Below are 14648 nucleotides of genomic sequence, written 5' to 3'. Positions count from 1 at the left end.
CGAGAGAAAAAGAGAAAAGATAAATTTATTCACACATCTCGCAATTTTATTTGATATTATCTCACATGCGCGTTGTTACAAACGTGCGTGCGTGCGTGTGTGTGTGTGTGTGTGTTATCGAATCGTATTATCTCTCTTTCTCTCTCATGTTATCTATTTTATTATATAATATTAAAACAATTTAAACAGAGAAATGAAATTTATGTATATTTTAATAATATCTCGCATAACAATTTATTACAATAACAGGTTATCGCGTTTTGTATATTATACATTAATAGATATTACATTTGTATTTTAATTCGCGTTAATTTTATTATTTCACAATTTTGTTCCAATTGAATTTTATTAATACGCACGCGACCGCGAGAGTAGTTTATTGGCTCTTGGCGCGTTTCGATTCCAATCCTTGTTGTTGCCTGTGTTTTACAGCGCGTGTCTTAAGTGCTGCTTCTCTACTACCTATTTGTTTTGTTTGAACTTCCGTTACGATTACGTCGGATTAAGTGAAAGGCTGGTTTTACACAAATAGTGTTTCTTAGACACAGTTTCCCCTTCTCCCAAGTTTCTCGCGTACTCCTAGAGCATGTTAATCGTTCACTCAGTGAGACGCAGTTTATTCTACGCCCTCTGTACCCCTCTTCCCTTTCCTCGGAGAGATAGAGAGAGAGAGAGAGAAACTTCCCGGAAACAACGCGTTTTCGTACTCGACCGCCCATTCCCCCGCCCACCGATATTATTTATGCGAGGGAATATATAAGGTGCGAGCAAAGGCGCGCCACTCGACGAAGGGGTTGCGTACTTGACATTCCCGACTTCCGCCTTCTCTTTTCCGCTACCGCTCGATCCAGAGGAATCGCGCGTTCTTCCGCGCGCGTCGGCGGCCCCGAGATTAAACGGCCGTCTCGTTGAGAGTTACACATGCACGCGATATCGCGCGTATGAAGCGAGCGAGCGAGCGAGCAAGCGGCGACGACGCGCAATCGATCGATAGCTTTCTCGATCGCGCTCCCTAATTTATAGTGTCAATTAATTTTCGCGTCGCTTGGTGCTCGATTACCTCCTGCTCCCTTCCCTCTTTCTCCTCTTCCATCTGCTCTCTCTCTCTCCTCTCCGCGTGATCATTCTTCGGTCGCTCTCTCCGTTTTATCCTGTTCCCGTTCGCGCGTTTCCACGGGAGTAGTAGTTAGAAGGGAGGAAAAGAGAAGCGCGCGCGCGCGCGCGCGGTCTCGACGTTCCGATACGGCCGGATTTAATTCCTATCGGTTGTCCTAATTTATCGCGGCTTCGGGCTTCCATCGGTAAATCCGGGAACGATAGAGGAGGAAGAGAGAGGGAGAGAAAGAAAGAAAGAGAGAGAGAAAGAGAGAGAGAGAGGGGGGGGGAGGGAGAGAGATTTCCGCGAGCCGCCGTGAGGAGAGTACCCTATTGATCGAGACGGGAAGAGAGAAGAGGAAAATAGCCGTCGAAGCGAGCGAGCGAGCGAGCGAGCGAGTGTGTGCAGTGCGAGTTTTGTCTCGTTTAGTTTCGGAGAGGCCACAGAAAAAAAAAAACGTCTCCATTCTCGCTCCCGACCTTTTCCCTCTTTTTTCTCCCCTCGGAAATTCGAAAGGGAAAGGAAAGGGAGGGCGGGGGAGGAGAAGAAAAAAAGAAAATCGTTTGTCACGTGCTCTTACGTGTCGCAGCGGCGCCCACCGAAAGCGTTAAGCCAACGCGTACAATACGGGGAGTGTAAGCGACGCCAAATGGAGGCAATTACGCGAAATAATGTAATAAACCGTACAAAGGTAAATCCCGCACAAAGAAAATGGGAAATAATCAATTAATCATTTATCAACTTAATAAATTACATTCCGATATATAATCAACTTTTCATCCGCGAGCGTGCGCACGCGCAATATCCGCAGATAAATTTCCTTTTAATTCTCCGCCATTTTTCATCGCGCATTTGCGAACTTCGGTAATGAGACTTTTTTTTTTTTTTTTTTTATCCCTGCGACGGTTTCGTCGATCGCAAGGGTGATCAGAAAGCAGAAGGTTTGCCGTTTCTGAAAACCAGGGAGAAAAGCGAGGAAGGAGAGAGAGAGAGAGAGAGAGAAAGGCAGGAGATCGCGGCGCGAAAAAAACTAAGAGGCGTTCAGCGCCCCATGAAAGTTTGATCGAGTCGATCTACGGGGGATTCGGGAGGAGAAAAAAATCGCCCGTTCCAAGATACGAATGGCAGGCGGAGGCGCGCGCGGAAGTGTGCCGGGTCGTTACAACGACGACGGTAGACCCGCGCAAGCGTACGCTCCTTAAAAGCTCGAGCCTGAGAAGGAAGAGCGAGCGAGAAAAAGAGAGAAAGAAACGGAGAAAAGGAGAAATTCGCTTGCCGAATTTACGTCGATTCCTGCCAACGCCGAATATTGCGAGTCTCCCGAGTCTCCTCTCTGGCGTCTCTCGTTCACATACGTTTTCGAATATCGCAATTGCCAGACGATATCGCGCACATATACGCGGGGGACACACACACACACACATCATCTATCGATTATGCACCGTGAGCGCCTATATCTCCCTTTACATTATGTAATAATTGCGCGCATGTGATTTATTATTAAAACTTCGGCGCGGGAAAATTCGGTGATTCATTATAATGAATCACCGAATCTATAGATCCGTATAATAAATTTGTCCGCGATTGATGAAAATTTCAAACGCGACCGAGCCGAATATACAATCCGCATAGAGAAATATTCAACGTGTGTCGGTCGGACGTGTGTCGCGCGATTACAGAGTATGAAACAACGTTAAATCCGAAACACAAACGTGAGACGCGCGCGGCGGTCTGGTTTGAATTCGGTTTGCGCGTCCATCTTTCTCTCGCGGATTCGGCCGAATTATTTAATTCCAAGCTAAACGGAGAGAAATAGCACGGGCTACTACACGAGACGGTTGATATCAAACAAATTATCCTTTGACACTTCGCGTTCCGTTACCGTGTGTACACGAGAGTTTTAACTTAGCAAGCTATTTCCGGGAAAATATCCGTTGAAAAAAATCATCGAAATGTTCTCGTTCGCGTCGAAGACACGTTTCAAAGCGAGAGATACGGGACCACGCGGAGGAGGAGGGGGGGTTAAAAAGCGAAGGGTTCGAGCGAGATAACCAACGGCATCCGCGTTAGCGGCGGCGTTTGATACGATTTTTTTTTTCCCGCCCGACGTTCCTTTTACCTCCGTCGGCGCTGTTAGAATTAAGTTAATCCAGAGTTCTCTTTCTCTCTCTCTCTCTCTCTCTCTCTCTCACCCCAGCCTCTTTTTTTCCCTTTCACGTCTATAAAAGTAGATATTCCCCGCCTCGTAATCCCGCGGAGCGTAAAAGTTGCTCTTGCAGCCGCGACATTATTACGCGGAGACACATAGCGCGAAATTTTCCGTGTATATAGAGACGCTTTCTCACATGTGTGTGTGTGTGTGCGCGCGCGCAATTTAATCGGGGATGGGTTCTGAAAAACGGCGATATGCGCGCGGACGCGACGCGCTTTTAAAGGGCCCCGCAAATTGCAAACGGAGTATGTATTTATTATTGGTTCCACTTTTATTCCGGCGTTCGGGTGACAAGATCGAATTAATCGGCCGCGGCGGACTAACGAAGTGCCCGTTTTTTCGCCGTGAATTCAATTGATCGCTTTTTACTTTCTCGCGCGCGCAAGCAAGTGCGAGTTTTTATTGATTAATGATACATTATTGTGACATTTTTGAGACATTGTTGTGCGGACGTACGCAGTCATTCAGAGTCAAGTTCACACATCTCGTCTTTCTACTGTTCGGCGCTGCGACGATCCGAGACGAGAGACTAGTCGGACAAAGACCGGGGAAAAAGGTCGGCTACACACCGCGGCGCGGTTGCTCGAAGTCGTTTTCCCAGCAGCTGGCGAAGAAAACGGAGGAAAGGTCATCTCCTCCCTCCTCACACCGCACAAAATAGCCCGCATTTAATCATTACGCTTTTTCGCGTGTCGGGCGTGCAATTTCGTGTCCGTGCGCTTCGGTGTTCCCGTCCGTCGCCGTTCGGTGTGTTGTCGGTGCGCCGCGGAGACTCAAAGAGAACACCCGTGGACTGGCGGGGGAGGGGCGGGAGGGGGAGGGGGCGAGTCACAAAGAAAACTCACCGTTTTGTCGCTTCGAGGTCTATTATGTGGCCGTTCCTCTTCCAGTGGAGGGTTGGTTCCGGATGGCCGCGAGGCGGTCCGCACTCCAGCAAAGCCGTCTCCCCGGCAGCGACCCTCGTGTCCTGCGGCTCCGCGCGGAACTCATCCCGAAGTACTGTAACAGACAGAGTCGGTCGCGATGATGCAGTGTTGCATTTACAAAGACACCGCGCGTCGTCGTCGTCGTCGTCGTTGTCGTCGCGGTCGTCCATCCGCGACGACAATACTTCCACGCGAGCGTGTATAACAAAAACCAAGAGGAAGAAAGAGAGAAAGAGGAAAGAAAGATTTTGCTCCGGGGCGCATTTGCGCTTTTCCGGAGGACGACGCGAAAGTGGGACAAACATATTTGCCTTTTGCATTTTATCTTTTATCATTAAAATCGTGTTATCGAGTCGGTTTGTGATATCGAATACCGTTCTCCTCCTTGCGCGCGAAGAAGCGCGCATTGCATCGCCGACTCTCTCGCAGCTTTGAAGTTTTAATAAGCCTTTATAAAAGTTGTCTGATTTTTCGCTCGTGTACAGGAACGCGTGCTGGAAACTGGGACGAACTAAAATGAATTTCAGACATTCGTGCGGTCGGGAATACTTGTGAAAAAAAAAAAAAAAAAAAAAAATACGAGATACTCGCTAAAAAATCAGAACCGTCTGGGCGCGCACAGATGAGTATTACTCATCGTTTTTTTTTTTTTTTTTTTTACTATGCATCGTATTTTCGACGATAACGCGCACCTCGAATTTAGCACGTTGGATGAAAGATTTCTTTTAGAATTACATTGCATCGGCAACATTCACACATGAAAAGGAAAACGAACGACCGCGTCAGTTTTTAGATATTTTGAATGGAAAGAGTGTTCCCAGAATTCCTGCGCGCGCGCACGCCTTAGAAATTTGTATATGAAAGAAAGCAGATCGTCCATTTAAGTTCTTTGTGGGAAATGAAAGAGAAGAGGAGGAGGCGGTGCGGCATGTAAATACGAAAATATTTGAAGAAGTCGACGCGTATTATTCGTCTGTTAATAGAAGAATTTTAAATTCGTGCTTGATCTCTTGCGCGCGTAGATCCTGAGGTTTACATTTGAATCGAATCGATGTTTACGATAGAGAGAAGTCAAGAAAAAATCACCTCAAAAAAAAAAAAAGATTATATTTATGCCAAGCAATTGGAGCGTATTTGAAGTGGGTTTTCATTTCTGTTTCGTATTTCTTAAAAAAAAAATTATGACTGCAATCTTCCCAAACGTAATTTTATAACGTTTTTTTTTTTTTTTTTTTTTTCATATTTTCGTATCGAATCAATGTTATAATTTTTTATTTGTGTATGATTTTTATGTGTGTATGATTTGAACACAAAAAAATATTTTAATGAGGAATATGGTTCCACTCGTTGTCCAGTTTTTTTTTTTTTTTTCGTAATTATATCGATTCGTCGTGAACAAAGGGTTTTACGAAGTCGCTACGTGAACGATGAAAACGGAGACGCATACTATCAGATACGTTATACCGAGGGTTAGAGCGTGAAATGACTATGAAGTGAGATGCGGAAAACACACACAGCACGAAGCCCCGCCGTGCGCCGCGCGCGGCTGAAAGCTACGAATTGAAATTTGAGACAAACGAAGGGAAAAGAGGGCGAAAGGAGAGAAAGAGAAGAATGCCGAGAAGAAGGGACCGCTTTCATAGCACCCGGCAAGGACGGGTTTGAAAAACGTGGGTCGCTATCTCGGGTCTCGAGACCCCTAACGATTTCGACGGTGAATCAAATGTAACGCAATTTCTCAGAAAACGGGAAAGGCCGGAGAAGAATAAAAGGGGTCGGTCGGCGGCATCGTCGCCGTCTCCTCCGTTGTCGAGAGTCTAGCTCGGGTCCAGCTTTCAACCCCTTTCGTTCGTGTCGCAGTAGCACTCTGTAAACTTTCTCCGGGGTTGGTCGCGGAAGGTCGACACAGGTCTTCTTCTCCGTTTTTTTTTTTTCCGTTCTTTCTTTTTCAGTTCTCCGTTCGTTCTATCGTCGTGAGTATATGTATATGTACTCTCCCCTGTACATGGTCTCTTTATATATACCGAATTTACGTGATCCCATAGGCTAGGCGCGCACGCGGCAACGTGAAAAATGAAGATTGCGCCCTCATGGGCCAGGTATATGTCACGTAAATAGGTACACGGTGCATACGGAATCAGGATCGGGATCGGGATCAGAGGCGCGCTCTTTATAGCCCGGGGTTTTTTCGGGATTATTCGAAACTCCCACTGTCTCAATTTAAGAGAAAAAAAAGGAGGAAACCAAATAGCAAAGGAGGAGAGGGGGGGAGACGAGTAGCGCATAAAATAGGCGGATAAAACCGACCCCTTTTAAGGTCGATTTTGAAGTCGACACAATGATTGCGACGATAAATTTACATTTATCACCCCGAAGGCGATTCCGGAGTTGGATAAAAATTTACAGCGCGATCAACGGCAATTTCATTAGTGTTATTATCTGTTTTATTACAAGCGAGAAATTCCACCGGGCTGTTACGATTCCAAACGTTACGAAATTACGATTCTTTGTTACGTCAACAATTCTTCTCCCGCCATCATTTTTCTAATTTCTCAAGAATATCACGCGCTAACTGAGCATTAATTAAGAGACAATTACAACTATCTATTTATCTCTTTCTTTCCCTCGCTCTCTATCTATCTGGGTAATATGACTCGAGATTTTAAATTCTCGCAATCTTCCCTCCGTGGAAGAGAAGATCTCTCGATGTAGTGGTGCGGCGCGCGATGAAGAACCCGAGATCTCTCGCCGGCGAACATTCTAATTAACTCTCGGTCTCTCGCGCTATTTTTTTTTTTTTTTTTTTGAGCGAGAGCACATTTCACGGCAATCATCAACGACGGAGAAGCGCGAGCTCCGCGAGAGAGACTCTCTCTCCTCTCTCTCTCTCTCTGTATTTCTTCTTGAAGAGGAAAATCTCCATGTCGCGGATCTCGTTTTACAATTTACATAGTGCGAGAGTCGAATCGATAATGTGACACGGTCGGTCGGTCGGCGGCGCGGTGCGGCGCGCGAATGTCGCGACATTACCGGACGTATCTGTGCCCGCGAGAGAGCTAAAATTAGACCGCGAAATTATCTGTTCGGTGTTGTACTACGTACTCTCTCTCTTGTGCGCGCGCGCGCGCGCGTGCATTTACATAGGAATGGCGCGGCGTTAAGGAGCGCTTTATTTATGTTACGCGTATGTACACACACAAGCGTGTGTTTCGCTCTCTTTCTCCTTCCCGTCACGCGATCCTCCATTTGCGTGGCGGCTTTCCGTATATACGGGAGAATGTAGTTGCGGTCGCGGCAAACGCGAGTAAATTTTGCCGTTCGCGATTTACCGATCGGCGTCGAAAAGCGCCTTTCTCTCTCGGCCGCCGCGAGCGAGCGAGCGAGCAAGCGAGCAAGCAAAGCGATCGATATCACATCGCGCAAGCACTCTCGAACGTCCCGTCGAATCCCCGAGTGTGTTTTTCTGTGCCAACGACCGCGCATAATCGATATTTCACAGTTCGGAGCCGAAAAAAAAGGAAGAAAGAAGAGAAATCGTTTTATCGGTCGCGCGTCGGAAGCGCCGTACCTACAATCGGCATGAGAGCACTGCGCCGCGACCATATATCCCGGCGTCGCGGATCGTTAGCTGTCGCAAAACACGAGGTGTCTCGTCTAGTTACTATATATATATATATATATACACACACACAGACACGAATAGAGATGACAGATATGTGTGTACGCATGTAACGTGCACAAGCTCACACGCGTCGCCACTTCCTTTCCGTGTAATGCTGTTAATTTGGTATTGTAGCGATCGTAGCTAATGGTTTCCAGCCGGGGGACCAAGTATCGACCAAATTTCGATGATGCCGTATTATCGTCGCGCTGAATGCGCGTTAATGAAGCGTGCATCCAGTCGTAACGAGTGTCCGACGACCGGACTCAATTACGCAACACAATAACAACAAGAAATCCATCGCATGAACGGGGAATAGCGGGTGGGAATAGCGCGCGCGCGTCACTTTCGCCCTGGGAATGTTTAGGAAACTTCGCCATCGGGGGAGGGAGCGGTCATTGGTCACGAAGAAGCGCAAAACAGAATTCCGTGGGGTGAGATGGCCAAACTTGGGTGCTATTAACGTCGACTAGACGCGCAGGATGTTCGCGAACTTGTACAGACTCTCTGTCTTCGGGAAATCGATAATTCACTCTGTGGCTTTAAACGTTAAGGTTTGATTTCGTCTTTCGAACGAAAATTGGCTGCAACGAGCGTACACGTTCGCTAAGTTGTTGCGAGCGAACAACAAAGACTTTTCCAAATTGAGACGAGGTAAAGAAAAAAAAAAAAGAGAGAAAAACAGCAAAGTTTTCCATCTAAAATTTCTACCCTCGAGTCTCGTGTAAACCATTAAAAAAAAAAAAAAAAAAAAAAAGTAATAAAAGTAGTATATTTGATATTTTTACAGCGTCTCTTATCTATCTTTAAATCACCCCTTTCATGACGGGCTGACTCATCCCGGCAGAGAGCAGCTTCCCTCTCAGCACAACCGTCGCGATCCAATTGGCTCGAGATACGCGTCTCCGCTTCGCGGTATCGGCGATGGCGCTCATCAACGTCCGTCACGTCGCTTTCGGTCCCTCGTTCGCAGGATAATTCCAGCCGGGCAATTACTTAGTTGGTCGTTTGTCGATGTGAACGCTCGAACGCTCGTCGTTCGACTCTCTCTCTCTCTCTCTCCCTTCCGCTCATCTCCTCCCTTACCCCACTCTTCTCTTCATCTGAAGCTGAATGGCAGGTTCGAGATATCGCGCTAATAGCACCTAAGCTCCTCGCTTTTCGTTAAAGTCTTTCGAGCCACGATGATTCCCAGACCCCCGGCAAGAAGCTACATTTCCTCCGCGTGTTTTCTCCCCCTCCCACCTTTCTTCCAACCTCCCCCCAGCGAGCGAAAGGGCGGAAGTTAAAGACGCTAGTTGCCGGCAGTTGGCGGCGAGTGAGTTGCTCCTGGCGAAATCTAATCCAAGTTTACGTGCTTCCAGTCCAATTAGGTACAAGTAGGCACACACCGGCGCGCTTCCGCAGCGTCGTCGTCTTGGGACGCGATCCACGTTCACGTAATAACGACGTTTACGCGACGGGGGAAAACTGCGGTGCGGAGCGCGCGCTGCAAGCGCGATACGTTATCCCTCTCCCGTTGGGGACTAGCATTCGGCGTGCTTTAAATCTCGTCGTAAAGCTCGTCGACGGTAACCGGGTCTTCTCTTATTTCGCTGAACTTGAGAGAATCTCTCGCCCGTTCGACACTTTCCGTCTCTCTCCTACTTCGCCGTCGCTCTTTAATTCCCGACCGCGCGCGCGCGAAAGACGATATTACATTCGCTATGTAGCGGACGGCGGTGGAGTCGCATCAGCTGCACGTAACGAGAGCTCATCGTCTCTTGGTGAAAAGTTATCAACAACCTTAACGACGAAATCTGCCGCGCGCGCATGATACTTTCAACGTGTAAAAATCTTGCCTGCGAAGAGCCGCGCGATGCCCGCTTTTCATACAACGCGAATCTTTCCACCTGACAGATTTTTAACGAAAGATTTACGCTTCCGAGAGAAATTCCGCGAATTTCTGTTAAATTAAAATCCGTTTTAAATCGGTATACGAAAGAAAAGAAGTTCCCGTTGCTTCTCTCTCGCGATTTAATACACAGCGCTTTAATATTGAAATATCATTCAACAAGCCATTTTATTTGCCGAGTGAGCATAGAAAGTTCTTTGCAAAAAAAAAAAAAAAAAAAAAAAAAGAAGAGTGTTAATAAATGGGGAACTCGAACAAACCTCTTTTGGTATCTCGAAAAGCGATATCTCGAAGAAAATGGGGCGTCGCTGCGCCTTTAACTTTCTGCTGTCTCGACCTGTCATTTTATTACCCTTTCTCTCTCTCTCTCTCCCTCTCTTTTTACGCCTTCTTCGACACCCCGTGTTGCACCGTCGTTTCTTAACCACTCATCCAGAGGGATAAGCGGTCGAGGCCTTATCCGCCGCGGTAATGAGACAGCGGGCGGCACTTGGAGCCTCTCTCGCAGCAAAAGGGAAAGAGACAGGACGGGCAAAGAGGGGAACGGGGTACAGCATAGCGCGTAGGCAAACGACCTCCAATTAACAGATGTTGGATTTGGAGCGAAAGAATTGAAGGGTCCTTCCTCCCCTCTGTATCCCGTTGTTCTACTTGCACTATGGACCGACTAATGAGAACACCACCACCGTGCGCGCTCTCTTTTTTCTTCGTCTTTCTTTTTGCAAAGCGAGCGAGCGCGTGCGCTCGTGCGCACGCTCTCGCGACACATCTCTCCCGAGAAGGAGAGGGAGGGTGTGAGCGAAATCCGCTCCGCGCCTGAAGAATGGGAAAACTTTTTGCGAATATGAGACTGCAAGTGGTCTGCTTATCTCGCGCGTAGCGTCGAGAGATAGTCGTTACGCTCGAACACCTGCAGAAGTGGATTCTTCCACGACGAAAGTCGCATTTACATTTGCGATGCAAATTTTTTTACCGTGCTGTTTTCGACGAGAAATCGTCTCCATGAAAAATGTTGCGCAACACACGAGCAAAAAACCGAGTTAACTCGCTTTATTACACGAGTCTCCGCACGAAGATACTACTTTTGCATAGATAATTCATACAACCAAACTGTATCAGTAATCGATAGCGGTTTCTTTTTTTTTTTTTTTTCAATAATGTGCGCGCACGCAAAAAAACGATAAAGTAATGAAGCACTTTTGCGTAGAAGCAATGCGGAAAACCTGTTACGCCACAAAATAGCGATTATTCCCTTCGCCCCCCGAAGAAAAGCTTGAACGCTACTTTCGCAACGATCGATATATCTCGACATGTCGAGGGGCGGTTTGGAGAGGAGATATTTGCGGAGTCATGTTTACGCAAACTTCTCTCGGTATTTTCTCTTTTTGTCGCGCGTGCGCGCGCGACATCTTCTTCTTGCGAAGTTTTGCGTCGCTACGACTCGCGGCACGTTTTACTCACCACCCTGTATACGTAACGACGTCGACAACGACGATGACAAGGAGCAAGTAGCTAGACGTCCAGGCATGTACGAGCGTAACCATCTGCGCGCGACAAGGGGTTGGCACGGGGGGAGTGGGAAGAAGAGAAGGGAGGGAAAGGGTTGCGAAACCGTGTGGGAGCTCGCAACCCTCGTCGGCATACGGGGTGCGGACCGAGAACCATCTAGGAACGCTTGTACTCCCTTGCTTGCTACCAGAATGCACGGCACTTGACCAGTTTGGAGGATCGAAAGGGTGAATCGCGGAGAAGGAAGACCAGAGTGAGACACACATGCGTAACGTATATGTGCACACGCTTAGACGCCGCGTAGCAAATGACGGGAATGTAGCGACGAGAGAATAAAATCCCGTTTATATCGGGATAACGGAGGATTCCGAACAATCCAACACATCCCGCAGGCGATTGTCGGCCAATCAATTTCTTTCATCGATAGATTATGTCGGAATAACCGGAGAGACCGCGCACTACTTCGCTCTCTCTCTCTCTCTCTCTCTCTCTTCTCTCTTTTTTTTGCGATATTTTATTACTATATTATTCAGCTCCACTTTTTTTTTCTGCCGCGTGTGAGAAGTCGGTATTTAATTATCATCATATTACGCAATTAAATTCAATTTTAACTGAATTATTCTTGAAAACGTTAAATTTGAAATACTTCGTATTTTATTGCACAAGTATAAATACCGCGCGCATTTCTCATTCTTTGTCTCTTTTTTTTTTTCAGTTATTTTTATTGCTTTTTTTACCAATTACAGCGGCTCTTTTTGAATCGTTACCGATCCCTTTATCAATTCGGTGCAGTTAAAAACAATTCGATGAAAAAATTTAGCGGAGCTTTATTATAAAAATGGAGCTGCGATCTTTGTTCAAAGACTTTATAGAAATTCTGCGGGTATATTAATATATATACACACATACTTTTCCGAAAGATTCTATTAATAATGGTTTTTTTAATATTAAAAATTACACAACTTTTAATATCGTGTACACGCACCCTTCGTTGATCAACGTCAACACATCGCACGCCCACTCCGATGAAAGGGTTAATCACTCACGTCGCAACATTTCGGACCAACTCGGAGATGTGTGTTTAGGCCGTGATGTAGTAGCGTGCACGCGCGCGGTTGATACAACAAGCGACGTATTCTGTATATGTATATATCGATCACGGTGTATCGTGTTCGTTTATTTCCCAACTCCCGATAAAGAATCTCCGGCTGTTTTCACGCAACTGCTACGCGGAGAACGCGGCGATATGCGGCTATCGTGCTATTCGCAGCCGAGCAACAAGAACAAACTTCTCGGTTCTCCGAGTCTTGACCCTTTCCGGTTCAGCGCTTTCAATTTACGTCACCTACATTACATCTTCCAGCGTGGAATCGCGCGTTTCAGAGACTTCAAAGACGCCAGAAATCTTGAAATAACGCGTTTTTCTCGCTTCATTTCTTTGTGAACCTCGAACACTCGAACACTTTTTCGTCAAAATCAAACGGAAAAGAAAATGTTTGCGCACTTCGGGAGAAAATCGATCCCCGGAGGGAAGAGATCAAATCCGCCAATTAACGAGGAAAGCGATTTTCGATGGTTCTCTTCTAACCGGGTTCTAGTGTAACGTTTGTTTAAAATCATTAGTGGTTCCATCCAAACGGGGGACTCGCATGAAACCCATCGTTAGTGGCCGGAGAAGGATCAGCAGCTAACGGATCGACTACGCTTTCGGTTCCGATCTCTGGTCTTTATTTAAGCGAAGGATCCCGCTTCGGGGATTTGGTCCTCGACGAATGGGGTTAATTGAAAAATCCGCTCGGATATTCGTTCGCCAAAAAAAAAAAAAAAAAAAAAAAAAAAAAAAAACGCAACTCGCTCTCTTCTCTGTGCAGATGTCCCTTCATATCTCACTGACAACGAACGATAAGAGAATCACTTTATGTATATGAATGTGTCTCCGCGCTAAAAGCAAATCTTAATGGAGCGCCTTCGTTAAATCACACGGACGAGTCAAAGCAACATATATATATATATATATATATATATATATATGTGTGTGTATATATAGATACACGCATCGCGGAGCAAAACATTTTTAGATTTAAATTACGGTGCAAAGACATAAATTTTTAATGTACTTCAATTAGCCACATAAAGGAACAAAAGCTGGCTTCTTTAACAATTTAAAAGTGCACAGCTCGGAAAAAAAATATTAAAGCGCATTTTTCAGTCTCTCTCTCTCTCTCTCTCTCTCTCTCTCTCTCTCTCTCTGTCTTTTTTTCTCGCTGTCATCGTCGTCGTTACGATGAAGCAGCGCGGTGGTTGTTGCAAACGAAGTTAACCGATGGAGGAGCCGACGTTTCAGCGAGCTGAAAAATTTCCCGGGATGACCGGGAGAGCTCGCGAGAGATGAATGAGCGCATGAGTGCGCGCGCACATGCGTAACGCCGTCTATTTCTTATGCGAATCATCGTCGTTATTATGCGTCGCGGAAAAAGCTTTTCCGGTCTATATATTATAAATAAATATATATATATATATATATATATATACACACACACATATATGCGAGGCAATGCGCGCATACTGCGCTGTCTCGTAAATTTCCTTGGAGCGCACGGAGCGACCACCGTGCGCGCGCGCGCGCGTGCACGAAGAATAGTCCTCGCTTCGAACGGCTCGCATAAACGACATTTATCGGCGTCGCGCCCGACGATGTTCGCCGAACAATCGAGCGCGCCCCGTATTTGTTTACACGCAGTAAAGTATCAGGGAGATATACCTCTCTCGGTCTCTCGTGTTTTATATCCCGCACTAACCGCCATTTGGCGCCTGACAGGCTCGGATTTTATTCGGGAATTATATGAAAAAAGTGCGGAGCTTATGGCTCCGAAGAATGGAGAGAATTTTTAACACACGGGGATTAATAAGAATTTAACTGCCTCATCGCGGAAATATCCGCGCACTGGATGGATTCGCGTCGTATTTTTTTCACGACATCGTAAGTGAACAATCGATGAAACGCGCGCGCGGAACGATGAGATGCATGAGAGATAGAGAGAGAGATAGAGAGAGAGAGGAACAAACAACGTACATATCGGACGGCGGAAAATCCTTTAAAAAAAGTACAGTCCAATTCAATCCACGAACCGTTTCCGCGAAACTCTCTCCGGGAAAACTTCTTATTGATGCGAAATTTTATTTCCCGGGAAGCGCGAGAAGAGCGAACGAGAAGCGACGGACGTACGGGCGCATCGATTTGACGCTTTTGTATGGAACAATTTAATTCAATTGATACGCTTCCGGAATAGACTCCGAGAGAAAGGCGGGCGAAGGTTAAAGAGGTGTGTATATATATATATATATATATA

General features: G+C 46.4%; 1 protein-coding gene across 1 annotated transcript in view; it reads right to left on the bottom strand.

Annotated features, from left to right (window-relative positions):
- LOC109854238 (roundabout homolog 2-like) overlaps positions 1 to 14648 on the bottom strand; it is a 108493-nt gene that overhangs the window by 13765 nt on the left and 80080 nt on the right. Inside the window, exon 3 of the mRNA XM_020427122.1 lies at positions 4154 to 4307. Within this exon, the coding sequence (XP_020282711.1) occupies positions 4154 to 4307 (154 nt within the window). The remainder of the gene's footprint in view (positions 1 to 4153; positions 4308 to 14648) is intronic.

Source organism: Pseudomyrmex gracilis, unplaced genomic scaffold (assembly GCF_002006095.1).
Source record: "Pseudomyrmex gracilis isolate BER0280 unplaced genomic scaffold, ASM200609v1 scaffold_62, whole genome shotgun sequence".
Taxonomy (NCBI): Eukaryota; Metazoa; Arthropoda; class Insecta; order Hymenoptera; family Formicidae; genus Pseudomyrmex; species Pseudomyrmex gracilis.
The sequence above is the reverse complement of the archived record's forward strand: the minus strand, read 5'-3'. Positions and strand labels throughout refer to the sequence as shown.